This window comes from Globicephala melas, chromosome 1 (genome assembly GCF_963455315.2).
Source record: "Globicephala melas chromosome 1, mGloMel1.2, whole genome shotgun sequence".
Taxonomy (NCBI): domain Eukaryota; kingdom Metazoa; phylum Chordata; class Mammalia; order Artiodactyla; family Delphinidae; genus Globicephala; species Globicephala melas.
Window position 1 is genome coordinate 152,500,769 of NC_083314.1, and position 27,471 is coordinate 152,528,239.

Sequence of the window (27,471 nt, forward strand, 5' to 3'; positions counted from 1 at the left end):
AATGGATGAGTCACAGGAGGGGATGGCTGAGAGTGGATGTGTGTGGTGGCCGGTGGTGCTGAAGGGGCTGGAGCTGGAGATGAGGAGGCTGGAGAGGTCGGGATGGGGATGCGGGAGGTGACGGACGGGACTGGACGGGATGGAGTGGTGGTGACGGCGGTGGCGGCGAGGCGTGGTGTGGCGAGATGCACGGACAGCATTCTTACCTCTGATTGGTGAACCACCTGGCGAGGTAATTTGAATGCAAATAAGATCAGAGAGAAGCATTAGTACAAAAGGAAGGAAAGCCAAATCAGATAAAATAAAACATGAGAGAGGGCCTTAAATATCCAGAGAAGTTGAGGCGTGGCTTAGGTGTGAGCAAGCACCAGGCTGCGTGTAGGCAAAGCTGTGTTCCCCAGGTCGCTGGCACGGCTCTGGGGAGGGGGAGGCTGAGGCTGGGCCAGCAGGGCTGGGGGTGCCAGGAATCAGGGCGGTGAGTCAGGGCTCCTGCAGACTCCACCGGCTGAGCTCAGTGGAAGGGCAAGGTGAAGAGAAGAGGCGATAACCCCACCCTGCAGGGCTCTCCAGATTCCACAGGTGAGTAGGATTTCCAAACAGAGCACTTACCCAAAGCAGGGCATTTAAGCAGGCCAAAGAAAGGGCTAAAGGGAGAGCTCACCTCAGGCTATCACCAGACCAGCCCTCCACAAACACACACACCAGCCCCCTACTCACCACCGGGTGGCAGACCCCTGTAAAGCCACCCGACCTTGCTAAAGACCTTGCTAAAACCCAACTGACGGCACAGTCCTCCCACCTGATTGGTGAGAGCCAGGGGCCATTCCCTGCCCCCGCCCCTTGCCTGTTCATTGCCTTGTAACCCTGGGAATCAGCAGCCTCTAGGCTGCTCACCCTGCAAATGCCTATTGTGGGGCAATTATGAGGTCTGGACACGCTCCCTTCCCAACAGGGACCCCCTCTTCTACCACTGCCCCATCCGGAGGAGTGAGGGGCCTGTGGGCAGGCCCAGGTCAGCCCCGTCCACCCTGCCCTTCTCTGCCCACTTCTGGGGAGGGAAGTGTGCAGGGAGACAAACACTGGTTACTATCTCATTGAACCTGAAGACACCCACTTAGGAGGGATTATCCACCTCAGCAAGAATGAGGAAACAGAGGCTGAGGAACGTTAAGTGCCCAAAGCCAAAGGTCACACAGCTTATGAGGTGGCAGGAACTAACCAGGTCTGGCTCACAGCCTTCCCACCAGACAGAGGCTGGAGACAAGGCCAAGGCAAGGTCCCACAAGGCCAAGCTGCTGGGACCTGGGCTGTGTGCAAGGCATGCAGAGGCTGTCCAGGAAGAACCATCATCACCGTGATCCTCCAAGCGTGGTCCACGGATCTTCAGGGTCCCCAGAGGCCCCTTCGGGGGGTCCGCAAGGTCAAAGCCATTTTCATAATACTGAGAAGCTTTTTGCCTTTTCCACCCTTGTTCTCCCATGAACATACAGTGGAGTTTCCCAGAGGCTTCAGGACATGTGACAGCACAATAGACCAAAGGCAGAAGCAGGTATGAGAATCCAGCTGTCTTCTATTAAACCCCAAATTAAAGAGGTTTGTAAAAGTGTAAAACAGGGGCACTCTTCTCACCAAATGCTTTTGTTTCACGAAATATGATTATTTTCCATTAAAAAATATTGTTTACGTTAACATGTAATGGGATTTTTAATTATTTTAAAGTGGATTAATAAATATTTAAAATCTTCTCAGTCTTAACACCTAATAGGGCAAATACTGATAAAACCCACACAAACCAAAGCTCTTGGAGGTCCTCTGATATTTACAATCAGGGGTCCCGAGACCAAAGGGTCCACACGGCTGATCGACTCCTACAGTCCAGGCCTGACCTGGGATGGGGAGGGGAGCTGGGAGAGGGAGGGGTGGCAGCATAGATGCTCCAGGACTGGGACACCCTGGCTTCCGGCCTCAGCTCTTCCGAAACCTAGCCTGCTGTGTGACAAGTCTCTGGGCCTCTCCGAAAAGCCGTTTCCCCACCAAACGGAAAGAATCTGCCTTTTCGATTTCCCGAGATGGGTGTGGGAGACTGTAGGGTCCCCCAGATTTCACATTGCCCCTGAGGGGTGCCAGTGGGTTCAGACAAGAGGGACCATCACTGAGAGCGGCCCTCCTGGCAGACCGGCTGATGGTGGGACGGAGGAGGGGCTGCAGCCCTCAGGCCCACCGCAGAGTCCCATCCGCTGGGACAGCGGGCCTCTTCCCGCACCCGATGCCGGCATCCCGGCTCAGGTGTCAGGGTGAGCAGTGGACAGGGTGGGCAACAGGGATGGCGGCGTGCACACGCAGGCGCCGGGAGGAGCGGAGCACAGGCGGTGTCCCGCAGGGGCCCGTCCAGGCTTGGCAGAGTGCGGGGCCAAGAGCAGTGGCTTGGAGCCCCACTTGGAGGTCAGCCCCCTCGCGGCTCCAGTGATGCTGCCCGCTCCTGACTTCCACTGTCCCTGAGCTTGTGCCCATTCCTCCAGGGCCCACACCAGGCCTCAAGTGAAAATCCTCCAAGAGGCTCAGGCTGTCGCGGCAGGTGACATCACTTCGGAGAAGAAGGTGCCTGTCGAGCAGAATCCGTGCCTGGGCCGCGCACGCCGCCAGCTGCCCTCCTCTCCAGCTCTTCACGCCCTGGTGACACGTGCTGGGGCTCGGCCCGCAGATGCCCGAGGAGTTCTGGGTACTGGTCAGGGCGGGCCTGAGGTCCGGAGAGGACGAGACTCTGGCGCTCTGGGGCCCTAGCAGGGTCCAGCTGCTCCCCAGGCTCCAGGTTAGTTAGATGTGACAGAAGCCCCCTGGATGCCGTCCCGGGGGAGCACCCCGGCCTCGGATCTCCACGTGACCCGGGGTGACTCCCTAACTCAGCTGTAAAGGAGGCGTGATAATCACAAACTGTCCTACTTCTCAGGGTTGCAGGAGAATCAAATGCAACCAAAGGCAGGAAAGCACTTTGTAAACTGTTGGTGATGCGTTACCGTGAGGCCCCTGTAAGAGCCGAGCGCTCAGGGGCCCGATTCCACTCCAGCAGGCATGTCAGGTGTGCGTGGCACAGCCCCAGCACACTTCTCAACGGTACAGGACAGGGGCAGCAGCTACTGGGTCAAGGGTCAGGGCCCGGGGTCAGGCAGTGATGGAGACAGTCCTGTCAGTTATTGCGGAGGTGGGATGACTGAGGCCCCTCAGGTGCCATCCCAGGAGTTGGACGCTGGACCCACTACCCTTAGGTTACAGCTTCCAGGAGGCAGGAAAGGTCAAATAAGAAAGCAGGGGGAATGAATGTTAGTCTGAAAGGACAGGGCCCAAAGGTCACGTTCAGGAAATCATTCATCCTAAGGGCTCAGAGATGCCTGTCCTATGGCGGGGCTTGTGCTGGCCACTTGCGGGGCCCTCACAGACGGGAGCCAATCCCAGGCCCTCCCTGCAGAGTGCCCAGCCGAAGTGAGCAGAGCTGGAGCCAGACGGTAACAACACAAAGCAGGGTGAGTCCTGAAGGAGCAGGTCTCAGGCAGAGAAGGGGAGCTTCACGTTCCAGTGAACATGAGCAGAGGGCGAGGATGTGGTCGGGGGCTCAGTGCAAGTCGGGGAGTGGCCGGAGCTACAAAGAGCCCCATTCACGGAACCCTCATCACACGCCAGTCGACTACAGCTCTCACTGCCTTTGTCTCACTTAAGCCTCACTGTAACTCTTTTTTAAAGAGGAGAAAACTGAAGCTCAAAGTTAAATAACCTAAGCGAGGCCAAAGAGCTAGTGAGTGCAGACGGGACCTGATGAGATGAGCTGGGGAAGATGACAGCTGGGGATGAGATGAACCGGAGATGGGAGCTGGGGAAGGGCGAGAAGGGCTCTGTGTGCCTTGTTCAGGAGTGTGCACCTGACCATGGAGGCAATAAGACGCCGCTGGGCTCGTCAGAGCACAGAGGGTGCAGGCAGAAAACTCCGCCAGTGCTGCAGGATGGATTCAAGGGGAGAGTCTGGAGGCAGGGAGAGCAGTGTTTGGTGACCTGGGATACGGCCAAGGCAGCAGAAGGAGAAAAGGGGACCAACTGAGAACGATGTGGGTGACAAATCAAGAGGGTTTGGTGGTTCCTTACATGGAGAAGGAGTTGCAGTGTGTCCTAGGTTTCCGGTTAGAGGGGCTGCCACTCAACAGAGAGAGGGTCAGGGGGAGAAGGTGACCGCTGTTTGGCAAGGAAGTTACCACGCTTCACAGTCAGGGTGACACCCAGAAGGCAGATGGGTGTTTTAGTCTAGAACTCCAGCAAGACGTCTGGGTTAGACAGAACTGGGAATCTCAGGAGTGGAGGTAAATGGTACCTGAAGCTATAAGGGTGGGCGAGCTGGTGGGGGAACGGCTGTGTCTATGGGACAAGAGCAGGGTTCACAGGCTCCCCGGCTGGAGGAACGAGCAGGAGGGGCTGCTGGGCAGACAGAGAAGGGGCACTCGGAGAAGGAAGAGGAAAGCCAGGGAGACAGAGGAGAGAGTGGCTAAGAGGGAGGGAGGGTGCTGGCGGCTGCTGAGAGGCTGAGGAGGCCGGCGAGCAGCACCCAGTGGAGTCCTGGGCGGGAGCTGACTCACAGGGCCGCGAATGGGTGCCACTGGGCCTGGCACACAGCAAGTACTACATAAATACTTAACGAACGAACAGGCGAGACAGCGCGCCTTCCCAGAACTGCTGCCACAGGCAGCGCCGTTCCGGGCAGAGGCCAGGCCTGCGGGGAGGACCATCTGGCTGCTTGGGGAGCCTGCCTGGGGGCTGCGGGGAAACGCAGAGGAGCTGAACCATGGCGGTCACTGTGCCGCGCTGGGCAGTGGCCGCAAACGCTGGTGGACCGTTTCCTGCCTTGATTATAGCTGTTTTAATTAACTGCGCTACAGCTGCCTCCATCTTGTTGACTTTAAAATTAAATTAAATGAGCTAACACTTCACAGGCTGTCTCAGGTGGCCGTGGCTGGGGCCAGAATCCTGCCCCTGCTGGGTGGCTTATCCCTCACTCCTCCCCTGGGCACCACAGGGGTGCCCACCTGGCAGAAGTTGGTGAGGAGGGGCTGGCAGCCCAGGGAGTGGCGGGGCACCTCTGCAGCCTGCAGGGCCCTGAAAGGGGCACAGTCATGTCCTCCTTTGCGGTGTCGACACCATAGGTGATGGGCAGCGGGGGCTCTGGCTGGTGCTGCCCGAGCCATCCCGCCTGAGCCCGCCATCCCACAGCTAGCAGGAGGGCTCCTGGACCAAGGTCTATCAGTGCAGCCCATGCTGGCAGCAGATGCAGAATTGCAGCTAAGCGGATTCCAAGGCTCCTCTCCCGCCTGCTCTGTTCCCACAAAAACTGAATCAATTATCCTGGCGGGAGCCTCGCAGGCAGATCGATCGACGGGGCGACACCTCCTGCCCGGTCAAGGCGGCATCCTTGCTCGCGGGGCTCCAAGCTGGCTCTACTGAGACATCCAGAGGAGACAGGTGGCCCTGGTGGCCGAGGGATGGCAGCACATCCCCCTGGCTCCAAGCCTCTGAGGTCCAGCCTTTTGAAGCCTGATGAACCAGGCATCTTTGGCCTCTTTCCCTGCCGTCTGAAGTAGCAAAGAGAAGCATCACCCAGGCCCCCCTCAGGCCAGGCTCCAGGGAAGGTGAAGGATGAGCGCCCATGGAGCACCTTCGCAGAGCCCAACGCCAGGCTGGGAACAACACTCGTGCCTCATGGAGCAGACCTGGACTGAAGTCTGGAGTCTGACAATCCCGGGAAGGTGAAAGAAACACAGCTGACCAGCCCTCGCTGCCAGGCTTTCTTCCTGGGTGGGCCAGGTGGGCCTATAGCAGGATCTGGCCCGTCCACTGGGCGCCCTCTGCTCAGCCCCAGGCTGAGGCCTCCCGCGGCTCCCAGGCACCCAGGCCCAAGAAGGAAGGCTGCGCTGGGTTCCGGCCCCTTGACCCTCGCCCTCTGCTCACCTGAACGCAGCTGCTTGATGCGGCCGTTGCTCGTGGCGGGGTCCACAGGGAGGAAGTCCTTGAACCAAGAGATCTCAGGGTCTGGATTCCCACCTGCTGCGCACAGCATGGTGGCCGTGCGGGCCTTCTCCACCACCTTCAGCTGAGGCCCCATGTCAATGGAGGGGAAGCCGGGGGGCAGCTGTTCCTCTGCAGATGAAGAGCAGATGTGCACGTTAGGGCTGGCACTGCCTGCCCACGAGGACCACCCCAAGGCTCCCAGGGTGGCTGGGATCGACTTATCTCTGCCCTGACTTCTAAGCATGAAGCCTGCCCTGACATGAGGAACCAGAGTCCCGAGCCCCACTGCCCAGCCCTGCCCTTCACAGGGCCAGGGAGCTGCCGTGGGGCCCACCCTGCCCTGTCAGGAAGTCTCCGGGTCTGAGAAGCAATGCCTCGGACTGCAGACATGAGCACTTATCTCTCCAGGGCCTGGGAAAATGACGATTGAGGCTCTACTGGCCACAGCAGAAAGTGCTCCACGGATGCTGGGCTGTAGGGGGCCCAGGGCTCACACAGTGGCATCAACAGCCACAGCTCAACCCAAAGGCGCCCCGTGCTGTTCAGCCCCCACTCCCTCTCCTGCACGTGCAGTGTCCCCTCTACTGCCTGTATCCAGCCTTCTGCTCCACCACGTGGCAGAGCCCCACATCATAGCCTGGGTTCTGGCCCCAACTCTGGGCGCCCTCTGCCCTACCAATGACCCACCTCCGACCCCCGGTCCTGACCCTGACCCTCCTCCCTCACTCAGTCCTGACCCTGGAAGCCATGGTCAGGCCTGGGGACCATGTCTGAGCACGTGGAGGCTAAAGAGATAAAAACGCCCTGTGAGGATACCAAAAGTTGATGAGGGGGGCAAAACTCCACGGCTGCCTTCTCCCGGCTTGCCAGGGGGTGAGGGCTCACTTCCATGAGAGCAACAGGCATGGACCACAGCAGCACACCCCTACTCTCACTTCCATGAGAGCAACGGGCATGGACCACTGCAGCACACCCCTACTCTCACTACACGTGGACTCGTGCATCAGCCCTGAGGGGCCAGGGATGGGGCAAGGCTGCCCACTCTGCACCCCTGGGATCACACACTGGGCTGGCAGCACAGGCTCTGCATGAGTACAGACCACGTGGAGCTCCCACCTCCATCACTCGCCAGCTCTGTGACCTGGGAGTGTTACTAATCCTCTCCCTTTATCCATTTTTACCTATAAACAGGGTTCAAGTGCCCTCCTTGGAGAGCCGTTGTGAAGACTACATGCAATGCTACACATAAGGTGCTGAAGAGTGCCTGACAAAGAATTCGAACCCAATGGCTATTGGTTGACGTTATTATCATAACTAGCAAGGACCGGGCCACTGGGGGCAGACGGGTACCAAGACTTGGGCCTGGGGCCCCCTCTCCCATCCTGGGCTGGCGAGAGGCGCCCCTTCCAGGAGCAAACCACAGAGTGAGTGTGAGAAGTTGGCAAAGCCTCTCTGCCAGTGTGGATGCCAGGCACACCCAATGCGGGAAGGGGAACCCTGTTCTTTGTCAGTCTCCTGGCAGGGGGGTGGGGCTCAATGGTGGGGGAGACCGGGAGACCAGCACCGCTCCCGTCTCCCTCCTGCAGGCCCAGCACAAGACGGGCGTGTGGGGATGTTTGCTGAGGTCAGGCTCCTGTGCCAGGGAAAAGACAAGTGGGATCCTCAGAAGGGAGGAAAGCAGAGGTTGGCGGGGCTGCTCCCCCCAGAGACCCAGGGGGACTGGCTGGTGGGCAGGCGGGAGAGGAAGCTGGAGGAGCCTCAGCAGGCAGGGGCAAGACATCGCTCTATCTGCTGCCACATCCAAGGGGGCGCTCTGCCAAGGCTCCAGCTGCCTGGGGCATCCCTAAGGGACTGTGGCCCTGTCAGGAGAAGTGAGGGGTCTCGGGCTGGGGAGCAGTAGGACTCCCAGCACGGTCTCGCCTCCCAGCTTCTCCCGGTAACTGGCAGAATACTTCCCCACCTGCAGCCCTATAAGTTCCAGACATGAACCCAGCGTGTCCTTGGCTGTAAATATGATCCCACAGCATCCTGACTTTTAGCTGTGATTTTTAAAAGGACAACGTTAACAGTGGCAAGGAAAGGGAGGATGGAAATGGAGCAGGACTTGGGATGCACCAGGCAGGGGAACAGCCTCCTTTGGTCCTGCCGTCACTTGCTTTTCCAGGAAGGCCCAGGCAGGGCTCCGTCCATGTCCACCCTCCCTGCCCTCCCCAACAGCCAGGGGACACTCAGGGCTGCTGGAGCGATCCTAGCCCACTGGGGCATCAGTCTAGCTCTTCCCAGACCTCAATCCTACCTGCTCAGCCCTCCAGAGCAGTGGAGGAGGGAGGGGGGGCAGGGCCTGCCAGAGTCAGGGCCCAGGAGTCAGCTCGCCTTCATCTCTACCCACAAGGTGCTGCTCAAGGTGAAGGGAAGAAGTACAAACATCTGCAGCCCTGTGTCCTGGGAATATACGCTGAATGCCTAACACGGGCAAAGTCTTTGGGATTTGTGCCAAATTAAGGACAATTAATTTTCCTCCCTCAATTATCGTGCCCTCAGTGGTTCTGTCCTTGGCTCAGATCATCCCTCAGGCACAAACCGGCGTGTGTGAAGAGCTGTCCATAAAACAGCGGGACCCAAAAGCCAGTCCCTTGTGCCAACTAGGCTTCCAGGCACAAGTCAGAAGGCTGCAGTTCTGCACCTTGGGGAAGGGAAGCGTGTCTCACAGGAGGACTCCAGCCCCTCGGGAATGACCTGCTGTTGGCTCTTCCTTCTACGCTCACCCGCGGGGGCCTCCGGCACATTCAAATATAGCCAAGGACAGCAGCCATTACTGACGCCCGCGTGTTTCTGGACAAACTGAGCACTGGGCAGGATGGTGTAAACTGACCCACCATCAGACTGTGACATTTATCCTTTTCACCCCCGCCTCCCCTCCCCCACCCCCCGCCCAGGAACCACAGGAGCTTGGGGCCACTGTAGCCTGAACCACTCAGGCTAAGGACCAGGGCAAATTCCTCAGGCTGACGTTGCATGATCACTCCAAACCCATCGACAACCGGGAAAGCAGAGGTCCAGATATGAGGGATAAAGGTTAGGTTTATGGAGCATTTGCTAGTTCCAGGTACCGCGTTAAAATGCTTTACAAAATGATTTTACCGAAACTATGTAAGGTACGTGAGCAAATGGGGGTGTAGAGATATCTAGGAACCTGCCCAAGGTCACAGAGTTAAGTCGAGGTGGGGCTGGCACGAGACCAGGGGGTGGGACTCCACGCCTGTCAGGTTAGGGGCGCCGGCTCCGGAAGGGCTCAGGGGAGTCCTGGGGGAGCCAGCCACCATCCTGCCCCCGTACCACGCCCTCTGCCGGCTGGGCTTCAGGCCCGCAGCTCTGCTGCAGACACCTGCACACACGCCGCAGCGTTTTTATTTACTGCAAAACGAACACGACTGTCCCCCACACATGGCCACCCTCGGGAATGCACCCACGTTCCAACACACGCATATACGGGTCACGCCGAATCCTCTCAAAACCCGTCCCGAGGGCGGAGGGGCTGCGGAGCGCCAGGAGAGGAAGGGTCCCTCCCCCTTCCAGGCCGCCGGTAACTATGGCAACGGCGGAGACTCCGCGCCGCTGCGGAAAGGCGGCACATGCCGTGTCCACACGGGGCGCGCATCTGCGGTCCGAGCCGCTGCCCCCCCTCCCGCCCCCGCCTGGGTGGAGTCACGGCGCCCCTTCTCAGGCCCCCACTCCCCAACCCCAGGAAGCCCAGCTTCTTTCACGCTCAACCGACGCGTAGCTGGGGGCTGCCCCCCTAGCGTGCACAGCGCCGGGAGGTCCCTACACCTGCCTCGCAGTCTCAGTGCCAGACTTCCGCAGTGTCTGTGCCTCTGGGGCGAGGTCTATCAATCCTCTGATAAAAGGGTCCCCGCGAAGGAAAGAGAAACCCATAGGGACTTTAGGGGACCTCAGAGGTACTGGGGAGCCTCTACAGCCGTTTGTGGATTCTGCCTGCATGCACATGTAGGGCGCACACATTCCTAGTGTCTGCCCGCACAGATCTGCGTACCTGTGGTGGGGACACACGTGTGCATGAATTGCGATGGTCTTTAGATACTGCAGTGGGAACCCTGGCCCCTTCTTCCCTGCTATCCCCACTGGGCAGAGGAAGGTGACAGGGTGTGGGGGGCTGGGGGATGGGTGTTGGGAGCCTAGGGCTCAGAGAGGGGCGAGAGCTTGGCTGAGGTCCCCACAGCAGCAGTGGAGCTGGATCAGTTCAACTCCACAGCTCACCTGCTATCTTGGTGGCTTCCTGAAGGAGGAGGGAGATGCAAGAGTAGGAAACACTTGAACAGGAGAGGTAGGGAGAGCTTCCTGGTGGACGGGAGGGAGGGGCTGCCTGAGTAAGGGCAGTGGTCCGGGGAGACGGTGGGAAGGTGAGGCCGCTTGGAGATAAGGCCTGATGGATGCGGCTGGGGTGAAGGTGGACAGGGGCTCAGCCTAGGCTGGCTGCAATGACTGGGGGAGGGGGCTGCTGAGGCCCCCTACAAAGCACACACAGGTCTCTTTGTCCAGCTCAGCCTGGGATGCCTGAGGCAGAGTCTGGGCCAGAGGGAGGGGGCTGCGCCAGGGAAGCGGACAGATGGGGACGCCTTGCGGGGTCCCGGAGCGGGCGGCACCGTCTGTCAGCGCGAACTTCTCACCCGTGTTTACCCAGCTTCCTGGCGGCTCTGTGCGCACGCAGGCACACACAGGCACACACATACACAGGCTCCCTGGGGTGGCACCGTCTGTAGGCCTGAACCCCTCCCCTGTGCCTGAGTGTTAGGCCTGGCTTCGCCCCTTCTCTGAACATAGACACCTAGATACATGCACAACCAGGGACCCACAGAGATATACGTGGAGAAAGAGACAGGTGCAAAAATAGAAACCTACATGTGCGTGCAGAGGGGCACCTGCAGTGACAAGCACCTGTGGAAACAGACTCATGCAACCAGATCCAGAGGGAGAGCGCGCAGAGACGCAGAAACACACATGTGCAGACATGCAGAGATAACACGTATGCTGACACACGTGTCCCTGGAGACGCATGCAGGGACAGAGCCGGGAAACGCAGACAGGGACGCAGGAGGGGACCTCGTGGGTGGCAGGGCTGCTGGTTCCCCCAGCCCTCCTGGCACTCTAAGGAAACCAAGGCTGCCTCGGGCCCTGTCCCTGAGGCAGCTCCATCCTTAGCAAGGTCAGGGCCAAGACACCCCCTAGCAGGTGGGAAGGGCTCCTCAGACCCTCAGGCTCCCACACTCTCCCAGAGAGCCCCACCCCACCCCCAGACTTCCAGGCAGTAAGGGGGGCCTGGGGAGCTTTGGGCTCCCTTCGCAGCTTTCAGGCTTGATTTTCAGCTTTTTCTAAGAGAAAACTCCCACCTCTTTTAGCACTCAGATTTCATCAAACTTGGCATCTTAAAAGCCTGTTTTGTTTTCGAGTCTGAGCTGTTTGGGGCCTGTCGGCAGCATGAGCTAGCCGAGAACGGCCAAGCAGCCGAGGCCTCCCCCTCGCGGTCCCCCACCCCCAGGGCTTCCCTGGCACCTCACAGGGCTCTACACAGCCTGGCTGGTGAGGCCTCCCAGCCACACACACCCAGGTGAGCCTGGGCACTGTCCCCAGGCCCATACCCTTTCCACATTCCAGCTTCTGGGCCCTGACCCACAGCGAACTCTTCCTGGGGTCCCCACCTCAGTCCTACTCCAGGACGACTCTTTTGATCCCTTTACTCCCCTAGGTTCAGGCCCAGTCCCTCCAGACCACTGAGAGCCTCCCACTCACTCCTCAGGTCCCTGCAGCCCAGCTGCCACCCCCATGGCTTCCTGCCAGAGTGCTCACCAAGGTCAACCATGACTCCATGGAGCTAAGTCCAAGACACGTCTCATCGTTCAACCTGCCTGACCTCTCGACAGCACCCCTCCCTGCTCCCTCCAGATGCTTTTCTCTTGACTTCCTCGGGCTCACCCCTACCTCTCGGACACCTCCTCACCAGATTCCTATGCAAACTCCCCTCCCAACATGGAGAGCTAGCGTCTGGGGCTCCATCCGGGCCCTCTTCCTCCCCCTTGACTCTGGCTCCGTAGGATTTGCCATTTCTCCACCCTCAGCACTGCATCTCCAGATGTCCCTCAGAGTGCCAGTCCTCCTTGACACCCCTACCTCCAATGCCTGCGCACACCCGATACAACGGATTTCTAAGTGGACTCATCAACTTGCCCCTCAAACCAGGTCCTCCTCCCATACCTGAACCTTAGAAAATAGTACTGCCATCTACCTGGCCCAGAGCCAGCAACCCCGAGTCTCCCACCTCCCCAGTCCCACAGGTGGCCAGGCAGGCCACCACTCTCTCGAAACTGCGTGAAACCCAGTCTCCCTTCCTTCCCTACCCACTGCCTGGGTTTGGGCCACTACCACCTCTTGTCTGGGCTGCAGTGCTGCCCTGGCCTCTCACTGGTGTCCCTGTACCCCACTCTGTACCCCCAGGGACCTTTCTGAACATAAATTTTATCAAGTCATTCCCCTGATTAAAATCCTCTTTCCCTGGCAACCAGAGAGAGGGGGCACCTCACCAGGGATGGGGAAGGTACACACACAGGGGCATTTAAAACCTCCGACTTGGCTAGCTGTCCCCGGAGGTGCTGGCTCCGCTGTGGTCCTGAGGCTGGGGGAGATGGCAGTGGGCGAGGGAGCCATGGGCACAGCAGGGCCACGTAAGCACCCGTGACCACAGGGGTGGGAGCGGCAGGCTAGGCACAGGGAACGTGTCCACTGTCTGTGGCTAACAGAAGAGGCAGGCGTACTGCCCACCCCACAAGTGGACCCATTCAGAAGGGAGTCTGCTTGGACCTTGAACACAAATCAGAACTAGAAAAAAATGGGGGATCCCAGGTACCAAGAAACCCAGAGCCTGATCTTCTAGACCCTCCTGGCAGTGCCCATCTAACTGACACCTCTCCCACCCCCACGCCTGGGGCCCAGATCTCTCCAGGAAATGGTTGCAGAGCCTCGTATCTGCGTGGTTCTGAATGCGACTACAGTCACAACGGGGCGGGGGGTGGGGGGGGGAAGGACAGGTCACAGATCCCACAGTCACTGGGCCAGAAGCACTTAGGTCATGCCTCAGCTGCGAGGGGAGGAGCAGAAGCTGGCCTGGGTTCTAGGTGCTGGGGCTCCTTCTACACCTTCCATGGATGCAAATCAGGGAGGCGACAGGCCCAGCTTCCTCAAAACAAGCCCATGACCTAGACACGTATGCAGGCAACAGAAGGGGGCACATCTTGCCACCTAAGGAGTCATCCTCTGCCTGGTAGCCCTTTACCCAAACTCCCCACCCTCCTAAGTCAGGCCTGGGCCAGGGAGAGATGACTCCATGGGAAAACGCCCACCCACCCTGAAAACACAAGCTTCTGTACTGGCCCCGCTCCAGGTTCAGCCAGCCCAGGACCGCAGGACAGGGTCATATGTTGCTCATCAGCCCTCATGTCCCTGGGGCTGTTTCCAAAGGGGCTGTGGGTAGGTGGGTGGGGTTCAAGAGGGCCTCCATCATCCTACAGTCCCAAAACCAGGGTGAGGAGCCTGGGGGTCCCAGCCCAGCACGGACTGCCCGCCTCCCCCAGTCACGACCCCACATGCCTGACAGCTGGCCTCCCGCAGGGCCTATCCAGAACGAAGCGGGCAAGGCCAGGCACTCCATGCGGGTACCTGGATTCCTGTGTGGCCTGAGCAGTGTGGTCCTGGCCAGTCAGCAGACATCAAAGCCAGGTGGGAACAGGTGAAAGGGAGCCTGGGCTCGATGAGGGGAGGGGAGGAAGAAGAGAGAGTCCCAAGGTCTGGGCAGGATCCCTATCTGGGGGCCCCTCCCTTCTGGCCTGGCTGCAGAGGAACTGCTGAGGAGCAGTTCTCAGAGGCACTGAGAACAGCTCAGCCTAACCACTCTGCCCCACGTCCATCTCTGTCCAGCTGTCCTGGCTGACCGACAGCTCCGAGCAGGGATCCTGTGGGGTCCAGGAGACAATGAGGCCAGACACAGCATCTCTGGCCTCCCACAGCACCAGACCGACCGCACACACTCAGCCCAGGCTGCTTGCTACACACCCCTCCCCCCGCCGCAGACACAGGCCATAAGGTATACACCACCTGCTGTACACACCACACACCCCCCACACTGCCTGATGTGTGCATGCACGCGCGCACATACACACGCAGCCGGACGCACGCCCCCTGCTTCATATACAACCCATAAGGCACACACAGCCCCTAAGACTGTAACACCACACCACACACCTCACACACACTGCCTTACAGACAGCACAAAGGGCACTCACCACACGCAGGGTGCACGCTACCTGCTGTAGCCATGACCACGAGGCAAATGCTGCCTCCTGCACTCGGGGGCCCCAGAGCCAGGTGCCCACCACAAAGTCAGAAACGGCTTATCCCTGCTCCTCGGCCTCTTCCCTCCTCCTTGCCCCTCTTTCCCTTCTCCTCCTCCTTCTTGGCCCTTCCAGAACCTGCCCAAGTCACCAGGGCCCTGCCCACACCTCTGCTGTCTGGCCTCCTCTGGGGCTTTCCTGACCACAGTACCAGGACCGCCCGGCTGGAACCCACTGGCCCAAGTGAATCCACAACCTCCAGACTGAGCTCCAGGACCCTCCCGGCTTCCCCACACCCTGGAGGGAAAGGCCAGGAAGCAAGGCCCTTCTCCCCTCCCCCTCCACTCCCCCTCCCTCGCGAGGGAGAATGTCAGATTCCCTGTCTCAGTGGCGGCAGCGGGCGGGTTGGAGGGGGAGTGATTCAGCCTCAAGAGTGCGGCGTGAGAAGAGCTTTTCCTGCCATTACCCGGCGAGGGAGAGACTGGTGCGCTAATGGCTTCAATTACCACTCAGACAGGAACACTGGGCGGCTTACCCCCAGCCAGCTTGTGCCGGGTACCCCCACCCGGTACCCAGCGGGGCCTAGGGGGCGGGGAGCAGCCGGCTGGGCATCACAGGGCAGTCGGGACTCACTGGGACTGGCAGTCCTGCCCAGAGAGCTGGCTGCAAAGGCCACGAAGTGGGAGGGGTGTGGGGTGCTCCCGGAGCGTGAGGGGAGCTGGGCATGGCACAGAGCAAGGCAGGGCAGGGCGCTTGGCGTGGACTCGTAGGCCTGGGAGGCAGCAACCCCTCACCTGAGCCAAGTCACCCCAGAGAGCCCCGGGCCACTCCCCTGAAGAGCCCAGTGTGTGGTGAGCCACATGCAGTTTATGATGCGGGTAAGGGACTCAACCTTTATTCCCAGGCCCCAAGCCGGCTTCATCCTCTCCCCAGCCCTCCTCCCAGGAGTGACCCTGGCTGTCTTCTGGCCCCAGCCCACAGCTGTAGTCACACCATACTTTCACCCAACTCCTACACACACCCAGCTTCCCTGGCCAGCACAGGAGGCCTGGCGCGGGAGGGCGGGGCTGCTTTCCTCTGGCCCCGCCCCCTGGCACCTTTGAGGCGTCCCACTCCCCTCCTTTCTGCCATGCCCAGAGCCAGACGGTCAAGGTTATGCAGACCAACATGGTAAGTCAGCATTTCATCTTGCGCGTGCTGTGTTTCAGGAGCAGCAGGGGCTCATTCAGGCCCACAGCTCCATCTCGGCTGGGCCAGGCGCCCGGGTAGGGCCCTACGCGCTTCCCAACCTCATCAGACACCTCCCACACCGAGAAGCACAAACAGACCCCAGACCCCTGCTAGAGAAACCCTCATCCAAGAAGGCCCCTCTAGAAGGACAGACCCCTGCAAGTCTGAACCCCCTCACCTCAGCTCCTGCAAGACCACCCCAATCCTCCTCAACCCTTTAAAAGATAAAGCTGCCCAGGGCAGAGGTGGGGATAGGAGAGTGCCAACAGAGGACTTGCGGAGAGCAAGGGCCAAAACTGGGGTGTAGGGGCTTTGGGGGGACTTTTCTTCCAACACTAATAAGAAGGCTCTCTTTCCCTTAATATGAGGGCCTGAGAGATGCCCTCTGGGGTGGGAGCCACAGTCTGGCCCTTCAGCCACCTCCCAAATGCCAGGGCAAGGCAGATGGCTCGTGCTGGGGCAGACAGCAACAGGAGGGAGGGTAGTGCTGAAATACCTGTCCTGAGGTCATAAGTGGGGAAACTGAGGTCAGGGGTGGCAAGGAGCACCCTGAAAGCACTCAACCATCAGGGATCTTGGCCCAGGGCCTGTCCTCTGGGCCCGCCCCCCACAGGAGTGGATGGTGGGGGCTGCATCACCCAGATGATGCCAGGCAGCAGAGACGCCAGGTACAGCCAGCTCACACATCTGGGCCTTGGGATGTGCTGCTTCTAGCCCAGTAGCAGCTACCATTCATGCTGGAATCCGGCAAGTGCTTAACTCCCATTTAATCCTCCCAACTGGCCTGGGTGGCAAGTACTATGTCCCTATTTACAGATCGAGCAAATGAGGCTCAGAGCATGGTTACTTGCCTGAGGTCACAAGGTGAGAGAGTAAGTGGTCGAGAGGCCCTGCTCTTAACCACTGTCCTCCACTGCCTCTCTAAGCTGGAGGGCCCTGCCCCGCCTCGCAGCAGACACACAGTCACAAAGGAGTTACTGCATGGACGTGCATGTGAACACATAAAGCCACAATGTAAAAATGGCCAAGACGAAAAGATGTTCAACTGCTCTGTAATCAAAGAAATGCAAATTAAATTGAGATGCCAGTTTTTGCCTATTAACTTGGCAAAGACTTTTTAAAATGATAATTCCCACTGCTGGTGAGGATAAGCAGAAGAGAGGCCCCTCTTATGCCCTGTTTGGTGGGAGTGTAAACCGACACAGTCTTCTGGAAATACTAAAAAGGCTTAAAATCACACGTCCCCTTTGATCTAGCAATTCCACTTCCATGCATCTAGAATAAGGAAATAATCAGGAAGGTGAACACATCTTATCTGCAAGGAAGCGTATAGCACCTTATTTATAAAAGCAAAAAACTGGAAACAACATATGTGTCCAACAATAAGGGAGTGGCTAAATAAATTAGGGTACTTGCATGTGACACTTACCCACAGCCATTGAAAATAATGATGCAGAAAAAAATGGCAAGGAAGATGTTCATGAAATGTTTTTTTAAAAAGCAGTCCACAAATCATTGAGCAGAATGTAATCCTGTTTTTGTTACATATATCATGCATGCACAGAAAATGGACTGTAAGGAAACAACCAAAAGTTAATAGTAGAGGTAAGATAAACAGGCGATTTTTATTTTTTCCTATGTGCTATTTTATACTTACCAAATTTTCAACAGTGAACAGGTATTGTTACTGCAATCTTTTTTTAAAAAGCAACAATCAATGCCATATTTTGAAAATATAGGCAGACATATTCAGACTGATGACTCCATCATGGCTGGGGTGGGGGGGGGGCGAGCGTGTCACTCTCTATTTGTGGCTTCCTATGTCCCCAGGAAAGTGTTCATTTCTCAACCTGGTCTTGTGTCATCTGCTCTCCAGTCTCTCCAGGCTCATGTTGAATTACTCTTCCCCGTTTCTCTGTGTCCTCCAGTGACGCCCCCCCACCCCAAAACCAAACGGAACCACTCAGAGTCCCTTGAAAGCACCATTCTCTCCTGCCTCTGGGCCTTGCACATGCCGATGCTATTCCCCTGCCGAGGCCCCCAACCCAACTCCCACTTGTCCCCAGGACTCAGACCACAGCTCCCTTCTACGCTGCACCCTGCCCCCAGTCCCCTGGGCCACACCCGCAGGACTCATTGGAGACTGAAGTCTCAAGGGCAGGACCGGGTCAGATAACTGGCAGGACACAAGGCAGCATTAGGGAGTGTTTGGGAATGAATGGAGGAGCCTCGGAGTGAGAGAAGTCATTAAAGTCCACCTACAGAGCCCCAGCCTCCAGCCTAGGGCCCTTGCTCCTAACAGTGACTGGGAACACACCTCTCTGAAGCCTACTGGCAGGTTCCCCATGAAAATCACATCCACTGCCACGAGTCATGTACCCCAAGCGATTACGTAGCTGCAGCCCCACACCTCAAGTCAGTCCCCAGACCCACCGAGCAACATCCCGGCTCTGCAGAACACAAAGACACGAGGCACACAGCGGGCTTTGGCACAAGCCAAAAATCCAGTGACCGTCCCTGCCCACCACTGACCTTCGCTGACCCCAGGATGACCAGTAGTTTTCCTTTCCATAAAAACACCCCAGCCCACGGTGGGGATGGGCCTGGCTGGCTGGCTCATCCCTGCATCGGTCCCCACACCCACCAGGCCCCATCCCTCCCCAGCACGTACCTTCGAGCACTGAGAGCTTGGCACTAGTGTTGATCTCTCCCAGACTGTTGGTGGCCGTGCACTCATAGATGGCTTCATCTCGCTGCACCCGCAATGGCTGGATTCGCAGCACGGACCCTGCCCCGTCGTCAAACTCAATTACCTGCCGCAGGACAGACACGTGGTCACAGCCTGCTCAGGACACAGAAGCCTGCTCAAGGTCAGCCATCCTCTCACTGCCAAAAGGCCCCCAAGGAGGGAGACCAAGAGCAGGTGAGGTAGGACCAGACCCCAGAATAGGCAGACCTGGAGGCCTGCCTGCCCCTTCCCACCCGAGACTGTACCTCGAAGCGCTGGGAGCTGACTTTCTTCCCCTTCTTCATCCACGTGATGCGGGGCTTGGGTTCCCCCGTGGCTTGGCACACGAAGGAGGCCACCCCTCCTGACAGCCCAGTCTGGTCCTCAGGGACCTTAATGAAGACAGGTTTGCCTGGAGAGAGAGAGACACCAAGTCATCATGGCACAGTCACCGCCGACATGGCCTCTACCACAGGCGGCAGGCATGGGGTGGGGGGCAAGAAAGATCTATAGAGGAAATAACAGTAGCGACGCCTAACCCTCATGCAGTGCTTCTTATGTGCCAGGCACTCTTCAAAGAGCTGTGAGCACATGAGCTGGGTGCTACACTCATCTGTGCTTATAGAGAAGGAAGTCAAGACACTCAGAGGTTAAGGGATTTGCCTGACATGACAGCTGCTTAGTGGCAGAGCCAAGATTTGAACCCAGGCGACTGAGTCTGGAGTCCATACGTTAACTGCTACACTCTTCTGTCTCCCATCCCCCCATCAAGTCCAAGCTCTAGGACAAAGGCATGCTGAGAGCTGCTGGGAGCAGCCCTAGCATCTCCCCTGGACGCGTCCCTCCCCAACTCCTCTCCACCAGGGCGATGGTACCTCCGTCCACCGCAAGGCTCAAGCCAGAAACCGTGACTCCACCTCTCCCCGGCCCCCACACACCATCAGTCCTGAAGGCCTACACATTCCACCTCCTAAGTATCTCTGGATGTCTTCCCAGGTGAACGCTGTCCTGTAAATCTGCCCTCCCCACCCGGCTCCCACTGGCTGGGTAATTGCCTTCCGATGGCCTGGACGTCTCCCCAGAGTGTCCACAGAGAGGCAGGGGGAGGGGGAAAAGGGAGGGGGCTTGGACACTGTACTGCCATGCCCACCCATGTCACCTTGATACACACACCAGGGCCAACCTGGAATCCCATCACCCAGGGTCACAAGACCCTGGAAACCCGGCCTTCATTAAGATGTAGAAATGCCTTGCTAATCCTGATAGCGGATCCATTTCCTATTAATCAGACCAATGAACAGCTCCAGGAAGGCTGATACCATGAGAAATGACATTTCAGACCACCTGCTCGGTGCCGATGAGCCCAGGCCTGGTCTGGTCTCTGGAACAAAAACATGTTTGTTCAATGATGATAATCCCACTCTGCACCAGGTACTTTATCTCATTTAGTCCTTCACCGTTGTTATCTCCAGTTTAGAGGCACAGAGAGGTCAAGTCACTAGCCCAAGGTCACACAGCCAATTAGCGGCACATCTGAGATTTGAATTCAAGCCTATATGACTCCAAGACACCTGCCAGAAACAGTTCACATTGGTATAGTTGGGGGCCTTGTCAAGAGCAGTCAGTGGGGCGGCAGGGGCCAAAGCCAGACCAAAGGAGGTCAAGGAGCAAGAGGCGAAGAAATGGAAAGCAGAGTACAGTGACTACTTAAAGAAGATTGGGGACTTCCCTGGTGGTGCAGTGGTTAAGAACCCACCTACCAATGCAGGGGGACACAGATTCGATCCCTGGTCCGGGAAGATCCCCACATGCTGCGGAGCAACTAAGCCCGTGCGCCACAACTACTGAGCCTGTGCTCTAGAGCCCGTGAGCCACAACTACTGAGCCTGTGCTCTAGAGCCCGCGAGCCACAGTTACTGAGCCTGTGCACCTAGAGCCTGTGCTCCACAGCAAGAGAAGCCACTGCAATGAGAAGCCCATTGCGCACTGCAATGAAGAGTAGCCCCTGCTCGCCCGCAACTAGAGAAAGCCCACACAGCAACAAAGACCCAACACGGTCAAAAAAAAAAAAAAAAAAAAGAAGAAGATTGGCTGTGATGGGGAAGATAAAGAGAAGATGGCGCCTGGAGGACGGGTTGAAGGGAGGTTTTTACATTCTTGCTTCTTTTTTTTTTTTTTAAGATTTATTTATTATTTATTTAATTTATTTTTGGCTGTGTTGGGTCTTAGTTGCGGCACACGGGATCTTTGTTGAGGCGTGCGGGATCTTCGTTGTGGTGTGTGGGGGCTTCTGTCTGGTTGTGGCGTGCGGGTTTTCTCTCACTAGTTGTGGCGCACAGGCTCCAGGGCACGCGAGCTCTGTAACTGTGTCACGGGGGCGTAGCTGCCCCACGGCATGTGGGAATCTTAGTTCCCTGACCAGGGATAGAACCCGCATCCACTGCAGTGCAAGGTGGATTCTTTATCACTGGACCATCAAGGAAATTCCTATTCTTGTTTCTCTTTTTCCTAAGATGTGAAAGATAATATTTATTTATTTATTTAATGCTGATGGGAAGGAGCCAGCAGAGGGAGAAGGTGCTGATCCAGTGGAGAGAAGAGGGACAGCAGATGGGGCAGAGGGAAGGGTCTGGGGGACCACCAGGGTCGGGAGTGACAGCTGCAGGTACAGAGAGCTGGGAGGGCTCAGCCTTGCAGGGAGCAGGGAGGGGCCCATCGTACCCAGCAGCCCAGGGTCCAGTGGGCTCTGACGTTTTATGTAATTATTAAGAAAGTCACTCACCATCTCTGAGCCTCATCTGCAGAATGGTGCTAGTGATAGGGATCTGTGCAGACGAAATGTGATGATGTCTGCAGGCTGCTTGCACAGGCTGGACACGTGGTGGACCTTGCCTGTGGGCAGCCATCACCCTCCTTAGCATCAGTAGAATTATCACCCCCGTTTTACAGATGGGGAAACGGAGGCCCAGAAGGTTAAACAACAGACAAATCACAGACTGATCTGGAGTAGAGCTAGGGTTTGATCCAGGATTCCAAATCCTAAGCACATCTTACAGCACCCAGGGCCTCCCTGGGGGAAGGAGACGCGGGGACCTACCTGACTGCTCTTGGAATACCCAGAGGGGGTGAGGGCAGCCTTATTGGGGAAACACACAAACCTGCTGGGGACCCGAGGGGTATGGGGACATCACAAAGGTTCAGGAAGCCTCAGTTTGCCTCACCCTTGCCCCGACTGCCCTCTGAAGGAGGTTCCGGACTCTCCCAGTCTGCAGTTGTCTGCAGAGCCTGTCCTCTCAGTGAGATCCTCTCAGATAGGACGCCCCTGCCCGACTTGGGGGTGGGGAAGAGTCTCCTGCCCACCCCCCTGCACACTGCACGCCCCTCCCCCACACCTCCAGACAGCAGCTCCCTGCTCTCCTTCTGCACTGCCATCACCCTCTCTCGACTGGACACTCCACCAACCTAACCAGCTGCGTCCCTAGTCTCTATTCAGCAGGCAGAGTGAAGCAGCAGTCTCTTCCCTGATCAAAACCCTCCAAAAGTCTCCCAAGATTTAAATCCCAAGATTTAAACTCCCGTCATGATGGAGTTCAGACCTGGAGCCCTGCCAGGTCTCACCCCAGCCCTACACACACACACACACACACACACACACACACGCGCACACACACACACACACACACACACACACACACACACACACACACACACACACACACACACACACACACACACACACACACACACACACACACACACCGGCTTCCCGTCCACTGGATAAACAATGCCCCCTGCGCCTCAGGGCCTTTGCATAAGCCATGCCTTCTGCCACAAACCTCTTAGACTACCTCTTTACCCACTACCTGCTATTCACCTTTCTGATCTTAATTTAAACATCATTTCCTCAGAAAACCTTCCTTGGTCCCCCTGCTGTGGCCCCCACCTCCACGAGCTCAGTTCTGGGTTTCAGGCTCTCTGGAGACTCCCGCCGCCTCTCTCACAGCACTGCTCATGGTTTGTTACGTACACGTGTGAGGTTATTACTTTCTCCACACTTTGGAGGAGTATTTAATTCATGGCTGCTTCCCGACAGAGAACAATAACCCTGAGTAGGGCAGATACCACGCCTGCCTTGCTTCTCCCCCGTCCCAGCGCCTGACCCCATTCCTGGTACAGGGGGGTGGGGCGGGCAAGTGAAGGTGACCTGACCACAAAGGAAGGCCTGCAGAGGATGGAGACCTCGGCCCCTCACACACCACACTGGGGAGCCCCTGCTGCCCGGTGGGGAGAGAAGCCCTGGGTGAAACTCCTGCCTCAACGTGTCAGCTGCAGAAACCAGAGGCTGGAACCTGCTGAACCAGAATGGCCGGGTGAGTGTGCCTGGGGGCAGGGCCTCCACGCCAAACAAAGAACCAGAAGCTGGGGAGGCAGCCAGGTGTGGGGGGGGCCGGGGCGGGGGGAGGGAGAGAGAGAGGAAGGGGAAGGCCTGAGTACAGGAGAGGCTGGATGGCGCCCAAGGCCTGGGGCCATCAAGGAGGTGGACCCCACCACCCGCCCTGGAGGCTGGAGAGGGGCCAGAGCCCTGCCCAGCCCACCCACCCACCAGGCTCTGGCAAGACTGGCAGCACACGGGCCCGGGGCAGCCTAGGGGGCAGGACCTCCCCTCCAACAGACCAGCCCCTCATTTCCCTCAGCCCACTCACCCCCACGGGTGGGCACCTCTCTTCCCACAGCCCTGCCAAGCCCTCGCCTCTCTTCACCAGGCGGACTTTTGGGGAGCACAAACCCTGTGCTGACATTTGTCTCCCCGCTCCCTTCCCCACGCTCACTCCTGCTAACTTCTCCAGGCTTTCTTGAATTTTTCAAAAAAAAACCAGCACCTGCCACAGGCCAAGCACCGTGCAGGACACAGCTCAGGCCCCGTGGCTGCATCACCCACCCAGGTCTGTGGGTACCCCCTTGCCTTCGTGCGTGCCCTGCCCCTCTTGTGCACCCTACTCTCAAGCCTGTGGGAGCCTGCTCTGCGTCCCGCAGCCCGCGGGCCACAGTGACCAGTCAGGTCCCCAGGCAGGCAGACAAAATCAGGTGACTTGACCATTCGCCCAGTACAGACCCAGAGCTAGTGTTCGGGGAGGGTCTGAACAGAACTTCTGAAGACCACATGTCCGGAGGGGCTTTTTGCCCCACCAGGATGTGGGCCCACCTCCCCTCCCCGAGCACATGGAGGTCGTGGGCTGCACAGGTCTTTGGGCAGCAGCCCCCAGGGGCATGCCCTGGACTCGCACAGGTAGCTGAGCCCATGCAAAGTGGGAGCGAGTGGCCTAAGAAAGGAAACAAGTGGGCTGGCCTGGGCGGGGGTTGGGGTGGGGGGCCCCCCACACCTCCCAGGGTCCAGCCAAACGGAGCCACCTACTTTGCGCCTTCCCTGCAGAGCGCACAGCACACATACACGCAGCAGCAAGGGGTGGTGAGGCAGGGGAGGGAGGCGGGTTTCCCAGGCCCTGAACAAGTCTGATGAGCTGGGGACTCATTAATGCTGTGACCACTCCTGGCATCCCCAGGAGGGCAGCCCGCTCAGAGACAACCCTGGTTTCCCAGGGGACACACTGGGAGCCCCAGGTCACGGCCTAGGATGGAGGGAGCACATACTAAGTGCCAGGTGCCTTGAACATGTGACCTCAGTTAACCTTTCCAGGTAGAAGTGATTATCCTCATTGTGCAATAGGAAAACAGGCCCTGAGAGAGAAAGCAACCTGCTGGAAGTTCCATGGAGGGCAGAGTCTAGCTGGGCCACCAGGTCCTGCCTCCCTAAGGATGAGGAGGAGGGCACCGCAGAACTGCGTGCAGCACCCTGCCATGTTCCAGCTCCCCAGGCTGGGTGGGGGCGGTGATACGACAGATACACCCTCAGCTACTTAGGCCTCTGCCCCTACCTACACTCCTAGCCATCAGGCATCCTGCTCTGGGCTCCTATGACTCCAAGTAACTGGACTGTGCTAAGCTGTGTGGGGACAAAAGGGAGATGGTCCTCATCATGGTCCTCCCATGGGCTCCAGGGAGAAGCCCAGGCCCATTCCTGCTTCTTCCCCCTAATCTCATCTCATCAGGCAATGGCCCCCATTAGCAAACGCCCACTCAACCTTCAGGGCTCCTGTTTTCTAGGAAGTCCCCTACACCTCCCCCCGCAACGATGCTTAGGTCACTACCTCTGTGTCAGCACCACCCCAGCACAGTGGACGCTGTAGTAACCCACACTGCGGGCTCCGAAGGCAGGCCTGTGTGGATTCTTCCCACGGAGCACCTGACATGCACACAGCGGATCAGCAGAAACCTCTTCCTGCTCAGGACCACCCTTGGCCCCACGAGCCTCCCTCGTGAGAAGCCACGAGCCCCAGCTGGGGGAGCCGCCGAGCCCCACGTGCCCAGGTCCCCATCAGAGCTGACTCGGCATTGACGCCGGGGCCTCGGGGCTAACCCCTGGCAGCTGCTTCTCCGCCCCCCTTCCCTGCACTCCCCTCAGAGGCCAGGGCCCCCATTCATTTGTCTCGTTAAGAGGCCTATAGAAACACATTTGTCCGCTCTGCGCTCCACTGCTCCAGCCGTCAATTCTCTGGGGCGCCTGCCCTACCTTTTGCAGCAGCTCTGTCCACGTTGACTACTCGCCCCAGCGAGCAGTCTCGCAGGCCCAGCCCAAGCCTGGCCATGACGCGGGGGACAGATCCAAACGTATGTGCAGTGCTCCTGGGGTCAGGTCATCACAGCCCCCAGCCCATGCCCCTCTCCCGTGGCTCTCTGCCTGGGAGCAGAGCCCAACTCACCTAGTTCGGCATCTCCAGCTGGTTCCTACCTTCAAGACCCTGGTCTTTGGTCCTTAAGGGACCAGCACGGAGGCTCTTGGCCTCTGCTCTAAAAATTGTTCCGCCCTGCCCCCTGAGTCCTACTAGGGGTTCAGGCCTGACTCCACCCCTACACTCGCTCATCTACCACACTCCAGGCCCTGAACTGGACAATGGTCTGACCGCTCAGGACTCACAGTCCAATGGGACAGACAGACCTGAAGCAGTCACAGGTGCCCAGGGGAGCAGCACATGACCCAGGCTCCTAGAGGAGGTGATGGCTCCAGGTGAGTGGGAACTCATCAGGTGAAGGGGATGGGGAAGAGGGTTCCTATCAGAGGAAACAGAAGGAACAGAGGCCTGGGAGCACAGGAGCAACCGAGAAGTCAGCACGGCGGGGGCGTGGGGTGGGGCAGGTGAACGATGAGGTTGGCAGAGGCTTAAAGATGCAGGGCCTGGACCCCAAGGCTTGATCCGAAAGGCGACAGGGGAAGAGAGCGAGGGATTTTAAAATGAGGGGCGACATGATCAGGCTTTCATTTTGCAACATGACTCCTACCATGGAACGGAGACTGGATGGTGAGGACAGAGGCTGGAGACAGGGAAGCCACTAGGAGGCTGCTGCAGCAAAAGCCCCGGCAAGAGCCGAGCATGGCTTGGGTGAGGGCAGCAGAGACAGGTGGATGCATTCCAAAGATATTCAGAAGGGAGAAACAGCGGCACTTGGCGATGGATTAGATGTGGGTATGAGAGAGCGAGGAGGCTGGGAGGAGGCCCAGGTTTCTGACTTGGGTGGCTGGGTGGGTGGGAAAGCCATTCACCAGGAGAGAGAACACAGAAAGACGGGTACGTCTGGGAGGATGAGGGTGAGGGTACAGGTTCCAGCATGTTAGGTCTGAGTAGGAGGGAAGACAGTTATGCTCCCAGGATGTATTGTCTCCAAAAGCCCAGCCGGGTGGTCCTCCCTCTGCTCTCAAGCTCCCATTTGAAGGGCCTAAGAGCGTCCAGAGTGAGGGTGGGGGAGCAAGGCCAGGACTTCAGTGTCCGAGGGCTGGCTCTCACAAGCCTTCGCCTCCTTGCTATTGTCACCTACCCAGTGACTTCTACCCCAGCCTGGCCCTGCAGGCTCAAGCTCTCTCCCAGCAGCCCCAACCGAGCTGGAGATCACCCGCACCCCCTAATCTTCCCTGTTCCTGCTAGCCCAGCCCTCTCATCACCCGCACCTCAAGGCTCCCATTACCCCTCACCCTGTGCCCCAGGAGGAATGCCCTCTCCTTCTCCTCGCTCTACTGGCCCCACCCAACCTGGAGGACAAAGGGCGGGGTGCTCCAGTCCCACCTCCTCCAGGATCTGGTCCTGAATAATTAATGAGCCATTAGGAGAAAGGGTTTGGGTGGGGCAAGAAGAGAGCTCTGCTCCCAGACACAGGGAGAGCGGGGTGGGGGAACCCTATGGCCTGCTGACCCCTGCGCTGACCCCCAGGTTGGCCCTTTGTCACCTCTGGGCTCCGGACAGGATGGGAACAGCTCTGTTCCCCAGGGACCTTGGCTCCGACCTCGACCCTCCCCCTCAGTGTGCAGATTGGCTAAATCTGCCCTGTGCCCCGCCTCCCACCGGTAACCAAGCAGTGGTAACCATGGCAACGGGGCGGGCTGCGGCCAGTCTTGTAGTGCCAGGCAGGGGGAAGGGCGGCAGGAAAGGGACCAAAGTTCGTAGTTGGATCTGGGCAGGGGACAATCCCATCTCCCCCCATACACAGAGAGGGGCGCTGGAGCCCAGCTTCCTGTGGCCAAGTGCAATCTTCCCCCATTCTCAGGGCTGAGGGCTGGGGGAGGGGGATGCCTCTCTGCCTTGAAGTGGGGAGGGAAGGAAGTGCTCAGTGTCTACACACAGGTCTGGCCCAGGGGAAGGGCTCTGGTGGCTCACCTTCCCATCTTTCCCTGGACCTGTGGACACCTCTGGCATCCCACTCACATGTCCATACGTGTTCCTGTGTGCAGCCCCCCATTCCCACACCAACACCGACATGGCCCACACTGTGCCTTCTGCACAGGTCCACAGCAGCGGACACAGTGCACGCCTGAGCACATCACTAATGACCACATGAATCCTGGACATGTCTCACCTCCACCCCATAAACAGGGTCCCACTCAGACACCCCCCACCCTGGAGCACCTTAAGGGACATGCGAGATCCCACAGGATGCTCCGAGGAAGAACGGGGCTGGAGTATTACTTGG

At 58.3% G+C, this 27,471-nt stretch overlaps 1 protein-coding gene across 14 annotated transcripts in view; it reads right to left on the bottom strand.

The window, feature by feature from the left end:
• PTPRF (protein tyrosine phosphatase receptor type F) overlaps nucleotides 1-27,471 on the bottom strand; it is an 85,544-nt gene that overhangs the window by 43,210 nt on the left and 14,863 nt on the right. For 8 of the 14 annotated variants that reach the window (XM_060306531.1, XM_060306553.1, XM_060306527.1 and 5 more), the window contains exons 4-7: nucleotides 18,663-18,808; nucleotides 18,340-18,481; nucleotides 5,983-6,171; nucleotides 207-224 (exon numbers count right to left, since the gene is read on the bottom strand). In XM_060306531.1, the coding sequence (XP_060162514.1) occupies nucleotides 207-224; nucleotides 5,983-6,171; nucleotides 18,340-18,481; nucleotides 18,663-18,808 (495 nt within the window). The remainder of the gene's footprint in view (nucleotides 1-206; nucleotides 225-5,982; nucleotides 6,172-18,339; nucleotides 18,482-18,662; nucleotides 18,809-27,471) is intronic. The other 6 variants (XM_060306572.1, XM_060306561.1, XM_030866533.2 and 3 more) reach the window with 1 other exon arrangement.